This window comes from Dromaius novaehollandiae, chromosome 3 (genome assembly GCF_036370855.1).
Source record: "Dromaius novaehollandiae isolate bDroNov1 chromosome 3, bDroNov1.hap1, whole genome shotgun sequence".
Taxonomy (NCBI): domain Eukaryota; kingdom Metazoa; phylum Chordata; class Aves; order Casuariiformes; family Dromaiidae; genus Dromaius; species Dromaius novaehollandiae.
In genome coordinates this window covers 84719494-84741210 of record NC_088100.1, presented here as the reverse complement: position 1 = coordinate 84741210, position 21717 = coordinate 84719494, and the positions used below count along the sequence as shown (strand labels likewise).

At 38.5% G+C, this 21717-nt stretch overlaps 2 protein-coding genes across 3 annotated transcripts in view; one reads left to right on the top strand and one right to left on the bottom strand.

Moving 5' to 3' along the window:
* The window catches only part of HEATR1 (HEAT repeat containing 1), a 40911-nt gene extending 24094 nt beyond the window's left edge, over positions 1-16817 (top strand). For both annotated transcript variants that reach the window (XM_064509340.1, XM_026108943.2), the window contains 20 exons: positions 790-933; positions 1719-1837; positions 2109-2230; positions 3679-3807; positions 5076-5306; positions 6984-7110; positions 7947-8113; positions 8736-8782; positions 9551-9674; positions 10556-10696; positions 10920-11209; positions 11845-11995; positions 12644-12802; positions 13273-13407; positions 13660-13764; positions 13858-14026; positions 14762-14916; positions 15274-15432; positions 16045-16153; positions 16596-16817. In XM_064509340.1, the coding sequence (XP_064365410.1) occupies positions 790-933; positions 1719-1837; positions 2109-2230; positions 3679-3807; positions 5076-5306; positions 6984-7110; positions 7947-8113; positions 8736-8782; positions 9551-9674; positions 10556-10696; positions 10920-11209; positions 11845-11995; positions 12644-12802; positions 13273-13407; positions 13660-13764; positions 13858-14026; positions 14762-14916; positions 15274-15432; positions 16045-16153; positions 16596-16684 (2872 nt within the window). In that variant the 3' untranslated portion in view covers positions 16685-16817. The remainder of the gene's footprint in view (positions 1-789; positions 934-1718; positions 1838-2108; positions 2231-3678; positions 3808-5075; positions 5307-6983; positions 7111-7946; positions 8114-8735; positions 8783-9550; positions 9675-10555; positions 10697-10919; positions 11210-11844; positions 11996-12643; positions 12803-13272; positions 13408-13659; positions 13765-13857; positions 14027-14761; positions 14917-15273; positions 15433-16044; positions 16154-16595) is intronic.
* Positions 16818-17266: 449 nt separating this feature from the next.
* LGALS8 (galectin 8) overlaps positions 17267-21717 on the bottom strand; it is a 50623-nt gene continuing 46172 nt past the window's right edge. The window contains 3 exon segments of the mRNA XM_064509346.1: positions 17267-18572; positions 18970-19135; positions 21148-21236. Coding sequence (XP_064365416.1) covers positions 18423-18572; positions 18970-19135; positions 21148-21236 — 405 coding nt within the window. The 3' untranslated portion in view covers positions 17267-18422.

Sequence of the window (21717 nt, the reverse complement as noted above, 5' to 3'; positions counted from 1 at the left end):
TATTAAACTTCATTAATAATAAAGGTGCATGGACAAAATTTGTACATGTGATTGAAGTCTTTAAGATGCTTCTCAAAATGTTGCCATTAGTCAATTAAAAGGCAATATTTTCTTTCAATTAAAAAAGTAAATGTAATAAGAATAATTTTTACATTTTTCATCTTGTTTTATTTCCTTTTCATTTTCATAAGGAAAGAGCTGTTTCATACAATGAACTTATTTTCTTCCTTAAGTATCTGCTATCAGCTGCTATTGAAACAGGATATTGGTTTTCTTGGTTTGTCCTAGAATGGCTATTGTTACCTTCTTGTTTTACTTCACTTGACCTTTCTTTATGGGTCACTGCTCGTTAGATTTGATCCACTGTAATCTTTGTCAGAGTATACTCACACATGCAGTCACTGCCTGGATATTCAGTAGCTGAGAAGATACAAACTTTCTGGATGGCACTGGGCTATTCTGGTCAGCATTTAGACAATTATTCAGTAATAGATTGTGGTGGTTTCCCCCGACAGAAGTCCGCTTCATAGTGTAGACTTTATGTACAGAAAGCATGTCGTACTCCGTCCCCCCCGCCCCCCGGCCCTTCAAATTAGATTTGTTTTCTCCCTTTGATGTTTAAAACCTGTTGTTACTTCAGTCAAAAGCCCGCACACTGCTACCTGTCCTTGCAGTAAAGGAGACAACTCACTATGTGAAAATACTTACTTATGTCTCTGCTGGTTCTCTGAAACACTGTACTATTTACTCCGGAGAAGTATATCCTGATTGCTTGTCTTATCTTTTCAGAAAGCCCCAAGATGCAGAACTGGCACCAGAAACAAGCAATTTCAGCTGGCAGAGGGTTATGCTTGTTCTGGAATTACTGCAGCATAAGAAGAAACTTAAACGTCCACAGGCATTGGTACCTGTGCTTTTTAACCTGCTGAGCCGGTAATGGTGCTCTCAAAACATGAGTCCTTTTTCATTCTCTTCTATAGCAGAGAATGTAAAGCATTAAAACGTGGGCTACTTTCTCTGTTGTTTGTAGCGCTGTTCTGTGACTTGCCTTTTTTACTTCAACTTATTTTAGGTAAATCAGGTGAGGGGAATGTGAGGTTGCGATGAGTGGGTTTTTTTTTTTTTTTTTTAATTGTTGTTCTGTGAACAATGAGGGGCGATTTAAGATGGTTACCTGATGTATAGCTTCTGAAGTGTAGATTTTATTCCTCACGTGGAGGGCTTGGGAGTGCTAAGGATGACATGCTAAAGCTGGCACAAACGGCAGGACTTGTTTCCTTTGCAGAGCTAGTTTAAAAAAAAAACAAAAAACTTTAAAATTCCTCCCAAAACATAGTGGTACTGCCATTACCAGTGGAACCTAAGAAAACTATGGCTCTTCCTGCCTGCCGTGTCTCTAGGCATTTATCAGGTTATGTATAGATTGGGTAGATTTTGTGTGTGTGTGTGTTTGCATTAACTGGCAATCATATGTCAGATAGTCATATGAAACTCGTGACAGAGCTTTGCTAAATATCGTTTTTTAGACCAGTCGATATATTTGAAAACAAAAAAGAGCAGATGCTTTTGGGGTAAATGCTTTACTTTTTAGAAGTCTCAATTTAGAACAACTGTAGCATGAATATTTCAGTTTCTTGTTTGTATTTTTAATATGCAGTTTGCTGACTTATTTTTCTATCTCCTTTTGTTGTTTCCTAAATTTGTTCCTGAATGTATAGATGTCTGGAACCTCTAGCATCAGAAGAAGAAAATACAGAATATACAAAGCAGCTAATCCTCAACTGCCTACTAAACATCTGTCAGAAACTGTCTTCAGATGGTAGCAAGATCTCAGCAGGTAAAACTGCCAGACCCATTTCTGGGTTATTTTCTCACCAGCATTGTATTGAAACAGTGATGGCTAGCTTTTTTCATCTTTGTGAGTCTATAGTGTATCGTTGTGGAAAGATAGATTCCTCTGCAGCATGTGTGAGTTTGCCCTCTTAGTCATTTTTTTGTAGAACACTTAAGTCTAGTCTGCAAATTGAAACCAGTATTGAGTGTACTATTTATTCTTACATGGTTAACCATTAAGGTGCGTATTAATCGCAGTTCTTTTTTCCTTGCAGATGTCCTTGATAAAGAAAAATTCAATGTGGAATTGATAGTTCAGTGCATCAGGATATCTAAAATGCCCCAGACCCATCACCATGCGCTGCTACTCCTTGGTGCTGTGGCTGGCATGTTTCCTGTAAGTAGTATCTGTAGTTTTCCTTTCCTGAGTACAGGGAAGAACATACAGAGCTGTTCTATGGGGAGAGCCTTTGTGAAGGGAGCAAGAAGCACAACTTGCAAGTTCCCTGTCCTTTTAGCACTTTCTATTTCCCTTTATTTGAAAGCAAACCTCTGTCTTGATGCTTTGCTCATTAATCCTCAATAAATTTTATCCCTTGCAATGAAGCACATCAGAAATGGAAGAAGCATTCTGACAACAGCCCTGTCTCACCTTCCTGTTATGGTTAAATCTTTGGTATGTTATTTTTTTCCTTTCCTCTGCTTTTTTATGTAGAGGATGGAAAACATCTGGCCGAAGAGTATGTATATTCTTATGTATGTGAGTATGTGTATAAGCAAGTTCCTAGCTTATACAGCACTGAGAAATGTAGTTTTAATTGATGATAAAACCTATACGCTGGTTCTTTTAAGTACGATTCTTTTGCTTTGGATCTATTAAAACAATAAAATATATCTAAGCGTATCTAAACTCAGTTTGGGTTTTTTATCTTTACCCCGTTACTTTTCCCACACATTTGAAAAGTCACTCTTTCCCAAAAGACAAAACTGAAATGTTTTTGACAATCAAACTTGTGGAGGATTGGGTTTGGCATTGGTTTTTTGTTTATTGTTGGCGTTATTTTTCTTTGTTACTGTCTTATTAACATCACCTGCTGCAGAACCCAATAATCCAGCTTCTGTTCTTCCCTAATAGGGGCTTTGACAGGACTTTCAATTTTAAAATGAAATATTTGGTATGAGTCTTATCTCTCTTTTTGTAAAACATTCCTTCAGCATGCTAAACCTGGATGAGAAACCTATCCTTAACTATTTACTCTAGGTGCTGAGAAAATCTAAGACACTAATTCTTCAGCTAGGTGACATTACCAGTCTACCACTCTCAGAATTAAGTGATACTGGGGTTATGATCATGCCTCAGAAAAGCCAAAATTTAATGTGGCTGCTGTTGCTTTCACAGAATCATAGTAGATACTGTAGATATTTTACAAGTTTAAAAAGAGGGGGGCAGGGGGAAGACATTGAAAATCACTGGAAGCTATGTGCCCCAATCACACACCTCTCCATAACTGATTTTGCATGTCATACTACCACGGCACTGAGAATTATTTTTATCAGACTAAACTCTCAACTTCTACTTTGTAATTATTTGTTTAGGAGTGTTTCTAGGTTTCGAAGTGATATTTAGAACTCTAACAGTCACATAGTAAGTCGCTTTAAGGGACACTGTACATTTGAAATTAGTTTAGTGGAGATTTTTTGAAGATAATAATGAGACTCATTTTCTTTACTCTCTTCTACAGGAATCTAACAACATTTGGGAGTAGTAGAGATGCCTTACGGTATAATGTACAGGGAAGGAAACAACAAAAGCACAGTTCTAATCTCATCTGTCTTGTTTTCCAGGATAAAGTTCTCCATAACATCATGCCCATTTTTACATTCATGGGAGCAAATGTCTTGCGTCTGGATGATACTTACACATTCCAAGTAATTAATAAGACAGTGCAGATGGTTATTCCTGCTCTTATACAGGTAAATTTGTCTATTTAATGAAAAAGTAGAAAATGCTGAACAGTAAGATCACTGGTAAAATTAAATAGAGTAAGTTGTTTAGAAAATCAGTAACAGAATAAATGGTAGCCTATTCTAGGATTAAAAATATGTATCAACAGACCGGCCCTTGTCTAACCAGCTCTGGATTCAGCAAAGACTACTACTACTTATTAATCTTCTGAGCGCCTGAATTTTATGAATGATTTAGTCAAAAGAGCATCATAGCTGCACCTAAAGAAGACCCGAAATGTACTGTAAGGTCTGTTTTTCCACCATAGAAATACCAGGAAACATTGAAAATAGTAAATAGATTACAATAGTCATGATCTGAAATGGAAGGGTAAATATTTGTCAAAAACTTTTATTTTTTCCAGTTGGTATTTGTGGGTTTTTTGTTGGTGTCTGGACATCTTAGGTAAATAGTTATAAACCAAAACAGAAATACAAGTTTTTCAGATGGAGGAATGAATGTTTTTCAAAGAGGACATTTTTCTTCAGTCAGGTTTCACTTGCAGCTAATAAATGTTCTTAATTTTTCAGTCATTCATAGATTTAAACATGAAAAATGTTGTGTAAATTTCTTATGTAAAAACAAAGTAGAAAAAAGCTTTTCCTACTTCTAACAAAGGGCTGGAAGTTTGGGGGGCTTTTGAATTGGTTTAGGGGTTTTTGGGGTGTTTTTGGGGGGGGGCGGGAGGATGGTACATGCACACTCTTTTCATCCATGTCTCTGTTAAATCAGGCTGTTCTTTTTAAAAAAATCAAAAAAAAAAAGTAATCACAGCCATCACTTGTTATTGTGATAAAAATATATAATTATTACCTGTAAGGAGAGTCTAACGTGACTTACCTGAGTTCATGTAGTATACTTGTGTTATTTTCACTAGACTCTAGAAACCAAGGCCTTGACTATGGGGCACACTGTAAACAAAGTTTTCATAAGGATGTGGCATTACTCTCCCTTGAAAAGCTTCTTACTGTTTCAGTGTAATCTGAGTGATTTTTTTTTTTTTTGAGGGGGGGAAGATTTTATTTGAAATATCTTCTATGGACATTAAAAAGGAACTATGTGATTGAAAGCTGTTCAACAGTGTAAAGATTTTTCCTGGAGCACTTTGGGTTTGTAATTTTGATACTGCTGTTATGAGGCACATAGCACTTGATCTCATTTGCTGAGCCTGCAAGGAAGAACTTGTACCTGTCTGTGATAATCTCTTTGAACTTCCTTACTTGTTTGCTTTTAATAGGCTGAAGACACCGATTTGTCAGAGGCCTCAGGAAGTGTGGAAGAAGTGGTGATAAAAATCATTCGTGTGTTTGTGGATGCCTTGCCCCACGTGCCGGAGCACCGACGCCTGCCAATCCTGGCCCAGCTGATCACTACAGTGGGAGGAGACAGGTTCCTCTGGGTTCTCCTCGTGCTACTGTTTGAGCAGTACGTGACCAAAACCGTGACTGCAACATCAAGCACAGACAAGGTTAGAAATCAACATTTTCTTCAAGAAACCTCCTCCTCTCTGTTCAAACTCTTGCCTTTTAAGAGTTACCATTTATACAGCACGAACGCAAGGACAATCTGCCTTAGAAGCTGATAGTCTAATTATAAAGTGCTTCAACATTTTTATAAGGGTTTTTTTTCTGTAGTTAGGTTGTCTGTGAAATATGATTCTGGTTTTCTTGTTCAAACCATGATAAACCCTATCATGTCAGAGACGTATAAAGGTTTTTCCTATCATAGTGGAGGCAGGCTCTCACAGGGATTATTAAAGGAACACTGGCAAGAAGGGTAAGCCCCAAATACAGTCTGTGCTGTAGTAGTTTAATCCCTTTCTGCAACTGCAGAAAATGATGTTTCCATGCCTCCCTTGCAGCGGCATCAGCAGCCATGCGGTAAACTGAGTCAGCGCAGTGAGCTGGAGTGTTTGGGTTTGGTTGGGTTAGGGCTGTGCCTTTGCACAAGCATCAGAGCAGACCAGCAGCAGGGAAGGCAGCAGTTACGTGGAGCTGTTTCTTGACTGAAGGCTGTTATGGGAGTGCAGTGTCGGGCCAGAACGCCTGGCTACCTCTTGCTCTGGGGTGAGCCACAGACAGGTTTCACCCTGGCTGGAGCCTGCAATGGTCTACTGTTTGCTAGTTCTGAAGAATCTGAGAGATGTCTTGCCCCTGCATAGGGGTAGCTTGTTTCTACGTACAGCCTTTCAGACAAGTCTGAAATGAGTCAAGACTCTTTTTTTGAGTGTTCCTAAATATAATGGTTTCTCCTTACAATGTATATTGACATGCAATGCCTTTTAGATAGGTCTAGCCTCCAAAAGCTATGCTGTTTCTAGGTGGCACTTCCAGTCTTTTAACTAAATTAGCAACCTAGCAGTTCACTGCTGCTTCTGCTGGTAGGCCTTTGTCTCTGGATCCATTTTACTTCTGCCTATCTGCCTAAGGTTTGGGTGTGATCTTAAGTTTTCATGGTACGTGTGTGCAAAATTCCCCCCAAACTCTTCACAGCCTAATTTTCTGATGTGTTAGAAAGTATTTTTGAAATTGAACATATGATAGGTGTTAAAAATGGAGAGGAAAGCGAAGTTTGTGTTTCGGATAACTCTTTGAGCACCCTGTTATTTTCACTGTTTTTTGACTAACTGTGTGTGATACTACTCAGGTGTGCCGGTCTTGGCTATCCTTTAGAGCATCTTGAGCTTTTTTTTGTTGAAAACAAGTCTTTGCCTAGAAAAGATGGGTTGGTTTAAAGAATCAGATACTGCCACTGATCAAAATGGTGGGAAAAGATAACTGTTTTTCTCTGAGTCTTAGGTAATTTTTCAGCAGGGTGTGAACTGACTAGAGGCATTCTTAATGAAATATGGATTGTTTAACCATTAGTCAGTAGCTGAGGTTTAGGACACATACCTTCACCTGCTAGTCTAGACTATCGCAGATGGACTTTCTGGTATTGTTCATGGAGTGAGCTGATGCTTTCTGTCACGCTCTGGAACTAGGATCCCTCCAAGAGCTTGCTGCTATTACCCTTGGTGTTAATCCTGGCAGTATCCAGCCCACCATGGCATGTTCATAAACTCGGTAACAAGTCTTTTTTGGAGTGGTTTTTCATTTTTTTAAGTCTTGAAATAAACATTTTTCTCTTTTTAAACCATAAACAGGATGCTGTCTTGGAGGCAGACACTGAATTTTGGATTTCCATCTGTTGTGAATTTAACATACGTTCTCAGTTCCAGAGTATGATGAAAATAATCCAGTACTTGACAAAGCTGCCAGAGAACAAAGAAGGTAACCATAAAACAGAGCCAGCAAATGCATGTGAACCTTCGTCTTGTTCCCTTGGATAGAATATTAGGTGGTGCAGAATTGTTTTAATGAGTTTTCCTTTTTTTTTTTTTTTTTTTTCTTTTTTTTTTTATAATATGGTTAAGATATGTGTTTACTGTTTTGTCACTAATATGTAATTTTAGATTGAGTATTTGCAATCAAACAGTACTCCTCGTGTAGACAGTACAGTATACCATTTAGTTGAAATAAAAGGTATTGTTCATAGCTAACAAGATTACAGGAACCACCGGTAAGGTTGTTGTGGGGTTTTTTGTTTTTGTTTCTCTTTTTTAAGGAAAAAAAAGGCTTCATTTCTTTCTATTACAGTGTAATGGAGCAATAAGTGAACAATATGATTTAATACTTTTCCAGCCTCTTATTTTAAGGAGTGTTGAGGGGCAGGTTTCTTCCTTTTAAAGGGAGGGCTTAGTGTATTTGTTGTTTTGAATAAATCTCAGTCAGGAAGGACCAAGAAATGACACTGAAATCGGTCATGCCTCAGATGTGTGTCCTATTTGTAGGCAATGTGCCATAGCTTTAGAACCGACAAAAAAGAAAATTCGTAAGGGAAAAATATGATCAAGTGGAATGGCAGTACTGCTTTTCAGGCTGTTGAAATGAAAAATTCATGTTCTGTATTTTAGACCGTGTGTTTTCAAATTTCTGTGTGATTTTTGGATACTGCAAAATTAGTACCCTTGATAGGCATCTGACTGTAATTTAATTTTGTTCTGTAATCAGAAATCAAATCTCGTCTTCTCTTTGTTGCAAATTTGTTTTGGGTATGTGTTTAACAGATGATCCTGGGCCAAAAAAATCAAGAACATGCAAGACGAAGCTAAAAAATCAGGATGGGCAGCTGTTTAATGTGGAGTCTCACTCAGACAAACAACTTCGACATTTCAAGTTCTTGTCTGTCTCCTTCATGTCACAACTCTTAACCTCTCAGAGCTTTGTGAAAAAGGTAGTAGTGGCAGATTGCTTTTAAATTGATCATATTAAGTAACTGTACCACACTACACTAGATGAGGTTTAATTTGCTTTTCATTATGGCTTTAGATTCAAAGAGGAGGATAAAAGAATACACTGTCTAGTGTATTTTGCTGATGCCTTTATTTACACAATTCTGAAATCTCTCCGTAATGCTCATTCAGAGAGACTTCATCTGCATGATTGAAGAACAAGTAAAAAAAGTGAAATTCTGGTTCCAGTGGATTCCCACTGGCTCTGTTGAGGCTGAGATTTCACTCACAGTTTGTATAACTCCAAGTCTGGGGTTTTTACTATAATGCCAGAAAAGATGAAAAAATATTAAAAATTAGGCTGGGGATCTAGCTGGGAGTAGTTCCTAGTGTTTCAATTAAGCATAATCCACCAGCATGAAATGTATTTGCTATTGTGACTGTATTGCCTAGGATTCTCAGATTACCTTCTAGAATAATGGCTCGAGTGCAAATATGAGGAACTCATAATTATCATGTTAATGGACCTTTCACTGAAAGCAACCAAATTTGTGTATGCTGGGAAATAAACTTAATGAGGGGATATAATCTTAACAGGATTTTCATTCTTCCATTTTAAAACAGATAGTTGAATGTGAAGAAACAGAAGAGCTACAGAAGTTAGAACAGAGGTATGCTTCAAATCTGCTCCATTCTTCCTCTGATTTCTAGCTTATACTGCAACCCGGGAATATTTTTGAAGTATAGTCCCATTGGAGTATTTCTCCAAATATTTTTCCAAGGATATGCTTAATGTCGTCATCAGCAACAAGCAGTATTTATTACACACAAGTTAACTGGTTTATTAACTTTGACTCAGAGATCTTTATCTCTGACAGGTTACTCTGTCCAAAGAATTCTTGTCCAAAGAATCCAATGTCAACACTGTTTCTGTATTTTTGATGTTTATTTACATACCTGGCCATAATCTTTATGCTGTTGATGATGAAGTCTCTAAAAGAATTTAAACTTTTTAGCAAAATATTGTTTGGGCTATAACAGATTTTTCCATGATGCAAAATTGAGGGGGTTTTTGTGGGAGGTTCGACTTTTATTTTAAGGGATATGGAATGCAAATGAAATGCTGTGTTCCTTAAATGTTCATTTTGAGACTTCTGTATATTCCCGTGTTGTTTTTCTTTTAAAATATTACTCTTAAACAGAACTATTATTGTAGGTAGATGTTAACCTGGGGGTACCAGGTAGACTTCAGTCTACACATGACATTTGCTATTGCTATAGTCTTTTGTTAATGTATAGATGTGATCTGCTAGTCTTCTCCAGTAGGTGTTTCATTTTTCTTTATTGTTATTGTTCTGGGAAATTTTGTGCTTTCTAGGAATAAAATTAACTTCTTCAGTGTCCTTAGTACATACTAAAAGTGCTTACTTTCTATCTAGGTTATTAGAAGAAGTTCTTCACTATATAAACACAGTGGCATCCTCAGTGGAAGGAAACACAGACAAGCCAACAGCCAAATTTTGGAGGGTTCTGCTTAATAAGTCCTATGATATGCTGGATAAAGTATGTGTCATTAGCCCTCTCATTAACAATGGGACTTTTCTGCTTTTGCTTATTAATATGATTATAACCTTTGTAGGTTTCTTCGGATTAATGTTACCTAATGCATTACTAATCTTTATTGGATGGTCAGCAGCTTGGTGCATTGTTTGAATTCATACAATGCCAACAACTTTAGACAGAAAAAGCAGAAAATAAATTCACGAATGTTAATTTCCTCTAGTTAGTACTCTGCTGGCTGGAAGCAGTTATTTCACTCATTATCTGGTAGGGAACAATGGCTTTTTGGCAGCTTTTCTCACTGTTAACTCATAAAGTGATTTAATTGATGCTGGTGAAACTGCTTTGTATTTCTACATGGAATTTAAATGGAGGAGAAAAACTTAGGTTTTTCTTTTAAATTCATTTTTGATCAGAAGTGTATTTGCTGTATTTGGCTGACTATTTAGCAACATCAGCAGTGCTGTGAATCAAATCTCTCTTCATTCTCCACATGAACAGCCTGGATCTTTTTGTTTGTTTGTCTGCAAAACACATTCCACTTTTTTGTGATGCGCATGTATGGGGCACCGTCAAAGGTATTTTAGCGGAGGGAGGGATAGCTAACCAGTGTAGACACAAGAAAGAGGAAATTGCTGAGAAAACCTTGGAGCTAATGGGTATTGGCTGGTTAGCAGCTAGCAAACATACATTAAATATCGTAGATGGTACCTTGTTTGTCCTTTTGCTTGTCTCAGATAGAGCGTTGCTGGCCTGTACTCTTTTCTTCGATCCTGAAACCCATGCAAAGTTTAAAGAGAGTTTGCCTACCTTATTTTGGGGCTACTATGTCCCAGTGAACGGAATAGTATTTATGACTTTGTTTTGTTTGTATTTTCTTGTAGGTCAATGCCTTACTGCCAGCAGAAACCTTTATCCCTGTAATTAGAGGACTAATGACAAATCAGCTGCCCTCTGTGAGACGTAAGGCGATGGACCTTTTGAACAATAAGGTGCAGCAGCGCACCAGGTGGCAGAAGAGTCAGGTGAGGCCAAGTGGTTAAACTCAGTTCCTTTTGCCAAGGAATGCAGAGATTGAGGTAGAAGTGGTTTGCTCTGGATAGTGACGTTAGGTACCAGTGTCAAGCGTGTTCTTGAATAGTAAGTCAGTTCTTGAATAGTAAGATGTGGGTTACCTGCCCATAGTTTCCTTGCAGGGTCTGAGTTTCTAACTGTATGTCTACTGTGCATGTTTTGTTGTCTTCATAGATCCGTCAACTGCTAGAGCTAGTTCCTGAGCTCATTGCTATTGTGCAGTGTAAAAGAAAGGAGGAGGAGGAGGAGCAAGCCATCAACAGGCAAACTGCTTTGTTCAGTCTGAAGCTACTCTGCAAAGGTTTCGGCACAGAAAATCCAGTGCCATTTATACCTGTTCTGAAAACTGCCATTGATCTGGTTTCTTCAGAGAAGGAAGAAAAGAATGTGATGGGAAGTGCTTTGCTCTGTATAGCTGAGGTCACCTGTACATTGAAAGCCCAAGCAATACCTCAGCTTCCAAGGTATCATTGGGTTCTTTTTAACAGAACTAAATGCAGGAGGAATTAATTAAAATAAAAAGCATTACTGAAAGCAAGAGTGCTGAATGAATGCTTAAGTGGCAGTCTGCTCATGTATGTTTTGTGTGGATACGAATAAAGGTATTTATAGTGCCTGAAGGTGCTTTCTGGTCATAGCTCTATGAAGCTACTGGGCAAATTTTAAGAGTGTTTTACAATCAGTACAGTTCTTTATGGAGTCTGCTGCTATGAACAGTAAGGCAGTCTGTATGGTTTAGAGAAGTCAGACCATATTCTGTATTTTTATTGTAGAATAGATTGTATTTAAAAACATATCCTCCATATTACATTAGTTTATTCTACTTATTCAAGAAGTCAAGCATTTAACCCATTGGTTTTAAGACTGCTTTATCTCATTACAAATATAAAATTCCTATTTTAGTAATATCTTAATCTAGTATTTTTCATTATCTTTGAAGGAACAAAATACAGCAGAAGAGCACAAAAAGTTAATTTTTTGAAATTATGCATGTGAGAATTGTCTCTGCAGTCCTAAGGGGCTGGATTAAAGGTCTGGAAATGTGCCTCCAAATTGTCAGTTGTTTCACCTGTCTCTGTTTATGCTTGGTTATTTGCAGGCTGATGCCAGCACTGTTGAAGACTTTAAAAAATAAGAAGGAGCTGATCTCCAGTGAGATTTACTTGCTGAGTGCTGTGACAGCTCTGCTAAAGGTTGCAGAAACGTTACCACACTTCCTCAGTCCTTATCTCTTGGATTGCTTGCTGCAGGTGAGCCACCTGTGTCCTACAGATATGTAAAGTGGGGCAGAAGCCCAGTTCCGGGAAGAAGCATTATTTTTCTAGCTCTGAAACAGAAGAATGTGTGCATCTGATTAAGTGGAAGGTTATAAACCTGTTACTGTTCTACTCACCTTCATATGCAAATCACTTAGATAGAAGATAGTCTTCTCCCTCTGATAGGTTGTAGTTTGTCTCTTTGGGAAGGGAGATCAATCCTGAAGAATTGTTCCGTAACACCCTTGATCTCATCAAGTGTGTCTGTCTATAAAAGCTCCGATAAGGTAATTCTGACCCTCTGCCACAGACTTAAGCATTTTTTCAGTGTTTGTTCTCTGAAGACAGTGAACTCCCATACACAGACATCCTACCTTAATGTGCTTTGAGGGGTGCAAACAGCAGAATTCCAGTCTTGGGCTAGTGACAGTGGCTCTCCATTGACAGCAGTGACTTGCAGCACTGCGAGTGTGCTTTTCAGTTCCAGATGCTTGGAAGTGCTAATTTACATAAGCATATGCCCATAAGATGTAGTGTCTGTAGTTGTTTTCAGGCAAAGTTGTGCTGAAGCACAATTGTTGTAAAATAAATTCCCTGAGTTGCTTTCAACTATACTAACTTTGCTGTTGGATTCCCTGATAGGTTGTCCGCTTGGAAAAGATTGTGGTGGAATTTGGTCCTTCCTCCCAGATCAGCTTACGTGTAACATCACTGAAAACTATCCTAGCTACAAAGCTTGCTCCCAGAATACTCTTGCCTGCGATTACCAAGTGTTATGGTGAAGTTGCAAATACCAGGAAGGTTAGGCATTTTTCATTCTTTTGCATTGTGCTTAAAATACCTGTCCTAAGTATCTTTTTATACTGGAAAGTTTATACAGAGAGGTTAGAGCTGGGAGGAATATACCAGTTTACTCCTGTTAGCATGTTAGATCATGAGTGCCTAAGAGATTATTTTGTTCACAAAGGCCTTTCTTTATCTGCTGGGAACATGAGTTAAGAGTCATAATTTTCATCTGGGCTTTCCTCCTACCTCACAGGAGCAAACATTTCAGTGTTAACTGCTCTCTCCAGGATTGGAGAAGGGGAGACCAAACTTTTTTCAGAAGTACTACTAGCTTTAATGAAAAAATAGTTAAGCAAAAAGTTTAGTTATTTTATTGATGCTATTTTTATGAGTAAAAGTGCAAAAATCCAATTTCCTTGTTATGTTTCTCAGTTACTGTCAGTATCACAGTTGTCTTTTGTTTTGTTTTGCTTTTGTTCTAACAGAACTGCCTGGGTCCCCTTATGAACATACTGAAGGAGCACATCGTGGTTATGGAGAAGGAGCACCTGATCTCTCATCAGTCTGAGCTGACAGCATTTTTCATGAAAGCCCTGGACTTTCGAACAGAGCATGCCCAGGTGGATTGTTTAGGGGGACAAATAAAGGCAGCTTCTACATGCCAATTCTATCAGTTGTTGTCAAAAACATTAGAGTTCCTGTTCAGAGCATATGTGCTCTGAAATTGCAGATATTCTGTTCTGAAATACTGTTCATTGGGGGTAGAAAATTACAGTTATGTCTTTAACCTGGAACAGACAGAATTGAAACATGCTTTGAAAGCTCAGTTTCTTACATTACAAATTTGGAATTATGTTTTTCAATTTTTCTAGGATGATTTGGAGGAAGTTGGTAAGACAGAGACTTATATTATTGACTGTCTAATAAGTATGGTTATGAAACTTTCTGAGGCTTCTTTCAGACCCCTCTTCTTCAAGGTAAGGAGTTAAAATATAGTCCATCTACATCAGCATATTTGTATTTTCCAGTGTACGTATGCAGGAAAGAGCTAACTTGCCTATCGCTTTCAGCTCTTTGATTGGTCAAAAACAGAGGGTACCCTAAAAGACAGGCTGCTGACATTCCACCGGTTAGCAGATTGCATTGCAGACAAGCTCAAGAGTCTCTTCACCCTGTTTGCTGGTCATCTGGTGAAGCCGTTTGCTGAGACACTGAACCAGGTCAACATCTCTAAAACTGGTAAGTTTTCAGTTACTAACTACATCAATATGTTGGCAGAGTAATTATAATTGCTGAAAGTTTAATCTTACAGGATTAATTCCCCAAGACATACCTCTGCCTTCTTTTTCTTATAAATAAGGCATCTTTCTTATTCTCATGGAACCAAAGGATACTTTTCATCCATGGGCTCTGGACTGCCAGTACAAAGTTGGGACCACATGAAAATTTTCAGTGTCAGTCTCGGTGAATTCCATGAGAATGAAATTGTGTGGCAGGAGGATTGCCTGTTTCTGGCACTTGTCCTTGCTTATGTGTTCTTCTCATTCATTGACTTCTCTTACATGCCAGCCTACTGTCAACTGGTCTATTGAGACTCCTCTGCCACCTTGGCAAGAATAGGTACCACTTTTTCTTGTATGGGAAGCTATTTCGCCCTCCCCATATCTGGCTATCTGAAGCAGTTCTCCATCTCCACAAGTATAGCCAAGCACTCCTCTTACAGCCTGTGAGTATTCACTTTTAATCCCCAGCTATCTGTGAACTGCAGTGGCAGACCTGCAACCAAGCATTAGCTAAAAGTCAGATAACATATTAAATCTCTTATTATTTTGTGGTAAGTACACAATCACTATGTAATATCTCCTTTAGTTATATTCGTAACTGTTTCTAGCTTGTGGGGAAACTTTGTATTTCTGGTCCCTGTGATGGTGACTGTCTTCCCCTCCCCTCTTTTCTCCCTCCTCTTCCCCATAGATGAAGCTTTCTTTGACTCTGAGAACGGCACCGAAAAGAGCTGTTTACTGTTGCAGTTCACCACGGACTGCCTGCATAAACTCTTCCTCTTTGACACCCAGAATTTCCTGAGTAAGGAAAGAGCAGAAACCTTGATGATGCCTCTAGTCGATCAGGTATTGAGAAGAGTACAAAAATAACTCCTATCAGATTCTTTCTTCATCTTAAGGGTTTTTTAATCAATATCAGGCCTCAGTTTTCCCCCTTCATAAAAAGGGAGGAATTAATTTACTGTCATACAGCTACAGGCTGTATTAACTGCATTGCTTAAAGCTCTGAATTATTAGTTCTTTTATCCTCTTTCTAAACTTACACATTCCATGAAGTTCATATACGTTCTTGAGGTCTTGCAGATCCAGTGCCCTTTTACCTGTGCTGTCTGACCTAACTCTTGAATACTTTAAAGCCAATGCTAGAAGACTTTTTGTCAGGGTTTATTTCAGCCTGGACTTGTTTTACATGCTTTTTTACAGCTAGAAAATATGCTTGGAGGAGATGAAAAGTTCCAGGAAAGAGTGACAGCCCACCTGATACCATGCATAGCTCAGTTTTCAGTGGCAATGGCAGATGATTCTCTTTGGAAACCACTGAATTACCAGATACTGCTGAAAATGAGGCATACCTCTTCTAAGGTTAGGAACTGTATTTATTTTCCTTTCTTGTATTAGAAGATATGAACAGTGACTGCTATACTGCTGCTAAAATATGGAAGTTGGACTATGTTGCTCCTAAGTTCCAGATATAATGTATACAATATTGCCTTCCACTCTTACTGGAAGCAGTTAACTCTCCATACATACATGTCTTCCATACTGCTTTTTTTAAAGACATGTCAGCTGTTTGAATGAAAGTAACGTGTTCATATATGAAGAAAGGGGACCTTTAGAGGGGAGGGCCTCAGAGGACAGTTATTTATCAACCTTCAACTCCTTTGTATACAGAGTTTGTCATGTCTTTCCTACTTGACAGGTTATAGGTATCCAGGGGAACAGCTGGTTTGTTGTATAGAGTTAAGTTTGTCTGCTACAGTGTAACAGACTGATATTGTAAAGGGACGTTAAGACTGTTAGATCAGACAGCTTCCAGCAAAATACCTGCTTCTTGGAGCCTATTCTTCCTTTGATAGTATCTAGAGAAAACTAAATTAGCATGTTTCAGGAGCTAGCAGGAATCTTGTGCAGGGGGTGGGCCAGGAATCAAGGAACTTCACTACTTGTTTCCTTACACAGATTGTTTTGTTTTAGGTGAGATTTGCTGCTCTGCTTGCTTTGCAAGAAGTTGCAGGAAAACTGAAGGAAAACTACCTGGTTCTGCTACCAGAATCTATTCCATTCCTAGCTGAGCTCATGGAAGGTAATGTTATAAAGTGATCTTAGTGAAGGTATACACTGGCCTATGACCAAAAAAGGATAAGGACAGCATAATTGAAAGATTCAGACAAGGTGACTGCTATAATTACTGTAAATCACTATGAAATAGTATATGGTTTGCCATATTAGTATGGCTTTTACTATGCAGGACACAAACTGAAATGGATTGTATTGTATCCACCACATTCTTAAAATTCAGTAAATTAAGGCAGCTTCTTCAGTGTTACAGCCTGTGCAGATCTGAGTTGTGTAGTTTAGGTCAGTTTTAAATTGCTTAAGTCCTGAGACAGTTCAAAAATATTGGGGACTAACCTCATACCTGGTGTTTGAAGACTGTTCTGGCCTTGAAGAATGATGAGGTCTCCTTATGGTAGCTTTCTCATCACTGCTCTACTTACTTTTCCTCCTTTAATTTTTTTTTCTAGATGAATGTGAAGAAGTTGAACACCAGTGTCAGAAAACAATTCAGCAACTGGAGGTCATTTTGGGAGAACCACTCCAGAGCTACTTTTAAGTTATCCCTTTTGTTTTCATCTTTTGTCTGTATGGTGTTAGCTTCACACATGCAAATGATATAGGCAACTATCATTCTAAGATATTAGCTCTGATAAAAATGAATTTTTAAAATAAAATATTGTAAGAATCTGGCTTTATCACTTCTGGATGATTTGGGGACTACATTTGTTTTTCTGCAAGCAGCTAACTTCCTCCTCTAAGGAAGCTATAAGCAAATTCTGATAGTTATGTGCAAGACCCACTAAATTCCACTGTGGTAAGGGCTGCAGTCGCTGTCCCTGTGTAAGAGTTGCCATGCTGTGGTACTCACTGAAAGCAGGCACTGCACCCTTTTCTGTGCTTTTCTGTGTTTTTTAGAGAAGTAAAAAAGTGATCTCACAGAAGATACTGAAGTTACAAAACAACACAGGATTCATGTAGGAGCTTTGAGACTGTCACCTATTAGATTATTTACCCGAAGACTAACTTAAACTAGTATGTTAATGAATTTGCCCAAAAAAACTCATTGTTGCAGATAGGGGTAAGACAATAAGTGGAACAAGACAAAAATATAGACAAAGAAGGATCATAGCAACTTAGCTACTCTTGAAGAAAACCATAGTTCATAAGTTTTATTTTCACTTACAATTTTTATACATCAAAGCTAGTAGTTTATCTTTTCAGGTATATCTTATTCTTGAAACTGCTTCAGTCTTTTAGCAGGTATTAAGATAAATAGGAACATCTTTTAAGCATGTGCTGACAGACAGTAGCTACTTTCTAAAAATAACAGTATAAAAATTAAGACTGTTGCCATTTGTAAGGAAAACTCAACAGGAACAGCTTGTTTCAGATAGCATTTTAACACAAGAATCTGAAAAAGGATTCATTCTCTATTCCACTGATGAATATCCAAGTCTTACCTCAAATGAAACCCTGCCTGGAGCACCTGCGTTCACACAGTTTTAAAAGGAAATCAGAAACATCTACTTCAGTGCCTGAGCAATCTCAACCCAGTTAGGAGCCCTTTCAGAGCAAATAAAGGGTTTTCAAAAGCTCATGACAAGATCAAAGCTAGCACGTTCTTTTTTTTGCTTCATTTTGGGAAAATGAAAGCTAGAAATGCTTCTGTAGGATTGATTTAAGCCAGTTATAAGTGACATATGCCGTGAAATGTCAGAGGATACTACTGCAGTAGCAGGCTAAGTAGGAGGATCAAATTCCTCCTTGCCTTTCTGAAGAACCGATTAAGCAACCAGTTGACCTATCTCACCCTGGCAAAAAGATTATAATCACTAACAAAAATTGAAACAGGAGACTATTTTTCATAATTCTATTTTAAATGACTAGGTAGTGGCCCATAAGCAGTGGATAGTCATATTTTCAGATCCTATTTCAGTCTGGTTTCTACTTCACAGTATTGAATGTATGCTTTTAAGGAATGACTAGTAGTAGTTTAACTTAAACATACAGAGTACAGTTGGTAGGCACAGTATGATGCAGCATTTTTATATTGCTATGTTCAGTAATAGAGGTGATCTATCTGAGCAGACACTTATCTTGCCAGGATATTGTAAACTAGGGGGAGATTTAATCTCAGAGTTAGTTCTGGTACTCACCTAAATCAGAGAGGCAGATATAGAAGCCTGAATAGATAAAGACAGGCTTAGGGTGAGTCAGCACCAGTTTGGATTTGACAAGGAAGAAATGACTGTCATTAGAATAAATTTACTTCTTTTAGTACTGATTGAAAGGAACTACCAGCTTCTCACATCTAGCAGTTGAACATCTCCCATGACTTCCAGCAGGTTGATCTTTTCAAGCTGTTTAAAGCGATGCTTGTACTCCAGAGTATGCACACCATTAATAGCAACTTTGAACTGATGGGCATCACAGAAAATTATCAGCTGAAAACAAGAAGAGGAACAGTCAAGTTTAAAGTTCAGTTAAGACAAGAAAAACAACCTGATGATCAAGCTTGGGCTCAAGCAAGTCCTGCTTCTGGTCTGAGAAATCCTTTCATGTGAAAGAAACAGAAAAAGTGGGAGTTCAATAAAATTCAATTAAGCTTAGTCCTGAGCACAGCTTGAATTACTTGCAACTATTTAAAAAGAAATGAGGAAGAGATGGCTCTCATCAAATCTTTGCTTCCTGTGGTCCCACCTAATCCTAAACATTCAAGACACCAAGATGCAGGAATGCCAGTTTTGTAAAATCTGTATTAGTGGCATGACTTTTAAGCCCCACTGCAAACTATTTTTATGCAGAATTACAAGTATGATGCTGCATTTCAGTTAATCTTACCTCAAAGTACATTCCTGGACTGAAAGGGAAATTGGCAACTTCCTTTTCTTCTTCTCCCCAGCTGTCATGGAGGTAAGAGTTTCTTACAAAAACTTTAGTCTTCATTCGGGGATTCAGATGTAATGCAATGTCCTTTGAGTCACTTGATTTCAGGTTTATAGCAAAGCTGGAAGGCATTTTTTTTTTTTTTTTTGTTATACCAAGAGTTTATAAATACAATGCACTAATCCATACTGTTTACCGAGCCTTTAATTGATACTCAGACCTGTTCTGGAACCAGGGTTGTGATTATCAAAGAACCAAGCAGGCAGTTAACATGCAACTGCCTCCTTTGCACAGCAGCTTTTGCTAGAGTCAGCAAACATAGGACATGACCCTGATTGATAGATCTGCTTTTTCCCTAACAACTTTCTGTTCATGCCTCAGCAATCTGGGGGAAGGGAAGAGCAAGGAGGCACTGAGCGAAGCTGTCTGAGTGCAGTCAGTGCTGACTAGGAAGCAGTGTTCTCACAGGAACGTACCATTCTACACACGCCACCATCTCTTTCCCTTAAACAAGGGCAGGCAATGGAGAGTGGGAGGCTTTGTTTTACTGAAGTGACATTATTATATTCTTTCTGCTGACAAACTGGTTCAACTGCGTAAGGAAAGGTTTGAGGATTCTCTCTGTACATTGAAGAATGTTGGTAGACCATTCATACAAAACAGTACTTTGTGGGCACAGTAGCTCTGCCCGGGCTGACACATCTTGCAATCCCAGACATGGCCACAGCACAGGACTCCTAACAGGGAACCTCTAGAGAAGCGTGGTCAGAGAAAAGAATGAGCCAAACCTAGAAAAGTGCTCCACCCTCTGCCAAAGACCCCACTGAGTCTGAAGAAACACTTCTCTCCAAATTAACTCCAGCTGTCAGATTGTTCCCCTCCTTTGGGGAAGCCCAGGAGAACTGCTTTCAGTTTGGAGAGCAACTGCCATATTTCAAAGCTATTAAGTTCTTTCTCGCTAAGAACTAGGAACATATACAACTGTGTCAACTGAGAGGATGGCTTTATACAACTTGCAAACTCCACAAAAGTCTCTATGTTTAAAGCAAACACGAAGAGCAGACAACTGACTGTGCTACCAACTCCTATCAGCCTCTTCATACATATAAGCAACAGACAGAGCACTTCAAACGTGCTAATAAAGCTTTTCAAACAAGCAACAAAAAAACTCACAAATGCTACTACTTGAGTATTAAAGATCTTGTCCAATTTCAAGTCCATTCAAGCTTTATTGATGAGATTTCTAGACTTTGGGTTCTGGTAATGATTTGAACTCTAAGTGCTCTACAGCAGCTGAGAAGATCTAAGTGTATTCCGAGGAAGCAGGTGCGCAATGCATACACAGAGAATGAATAAAGAGCACACTTCTCAATCTGCACGAATTGCTTCATTTTCGGCATGTTTCTGCAGAGTCAAAGACACCCTTCAAGCAAAGGGCATGCTGGAGCAGAGACACTTGCCTAGCTCCGTTTTGACCACGTTGTGCTCCCCCCCACCCATTTTTTTAAAATCACACTGTTAAAGTGCCTTCTTTGCAATCTGTCATGCCTTATTTGCTATCAAAATGATAGCTCCTACTCCCCCACCAGCTTTTATCATGTAATTGTCAGTTAGGCACCTTCATGCTTCCACCCCTCATATCCCTGGCAGGACATTCCTAGATTGATTCAGAGGAACCTTGCAACATGCAGCATTTGAACACACTAGTAACCCATCTCATTAACTCACTCATATTCCATCTACTTCTGCCAATTTCCTTGCTCTTAGATCTCTTTAGGATAAAAGCCATCCTTGTACTGCATGTGTGCACGCTCACATGCCTTGCACAATAGAAATCCAAAACAGACACACATAATCTTGTGAAGGATGCAGGTTTAGGAGGTTAAAAAAAAATCAAGTTTTATCTTCACTTTTCACAATGAAGCTGCTCTTTAAGTCATCTTTAAAATAGTACCCTGCAGGTTCTCAAGAAAACTGCACTTCAGTTTCAGATAATTCCAGATGAAAAGCTGCAAGTCAGTGAAGACATACTGAGGCAATGGAAAAAGCCTGTTTCTTCTCAAGAGTAGCTTAGTCAAGGGCAAGGATAGGGGGAAAAAAACAAAAACCAAACAAAAAAAATCAGTAACTTACCTATTTGCGTTTTTGTTCACTTCTCCTTTAATAGCAATTGTGTGTCCTGGACAAAGTGCAGAATCGAGTCTGCCAAGATAAGGAACTCCCTGGAAGTACAACCAGGCATAATTTTGACTGTGACTTACTTTTTCAACATACAAGCTGAGCTTTACTCTAGTCTAATCTATAATTACACATCTGTATCCACAACTAAAGTTAGTCCTACCAATACGTTCCCAGATACTAATACTGTGGTAAAGCTATACTGATGTGAACACATCAATGTTTACTTTTCTTCCCCTAGATCGAGAACCTTGGGTTCAAAATCAACATAACCTACAGCTACTTCTGCCATCACTAATCTTGGAGGGAGAAAAATTAGAAAGACATCTGTGTTGCACTGTGGAAAAGCAACAACAAATGCCTTAATCCAGGGTCAGGACCCTTCTAAACACTGAAAAGGCCAGTACTGACAAACCCTGGATTTGATCTGTCACACAGATACTCCAACATAGTTTGCCACATTTGAGAAGCATCAGATGATTTAGACAAACTGCCACAATAAGCATGAAATTCTGTGCACTGATT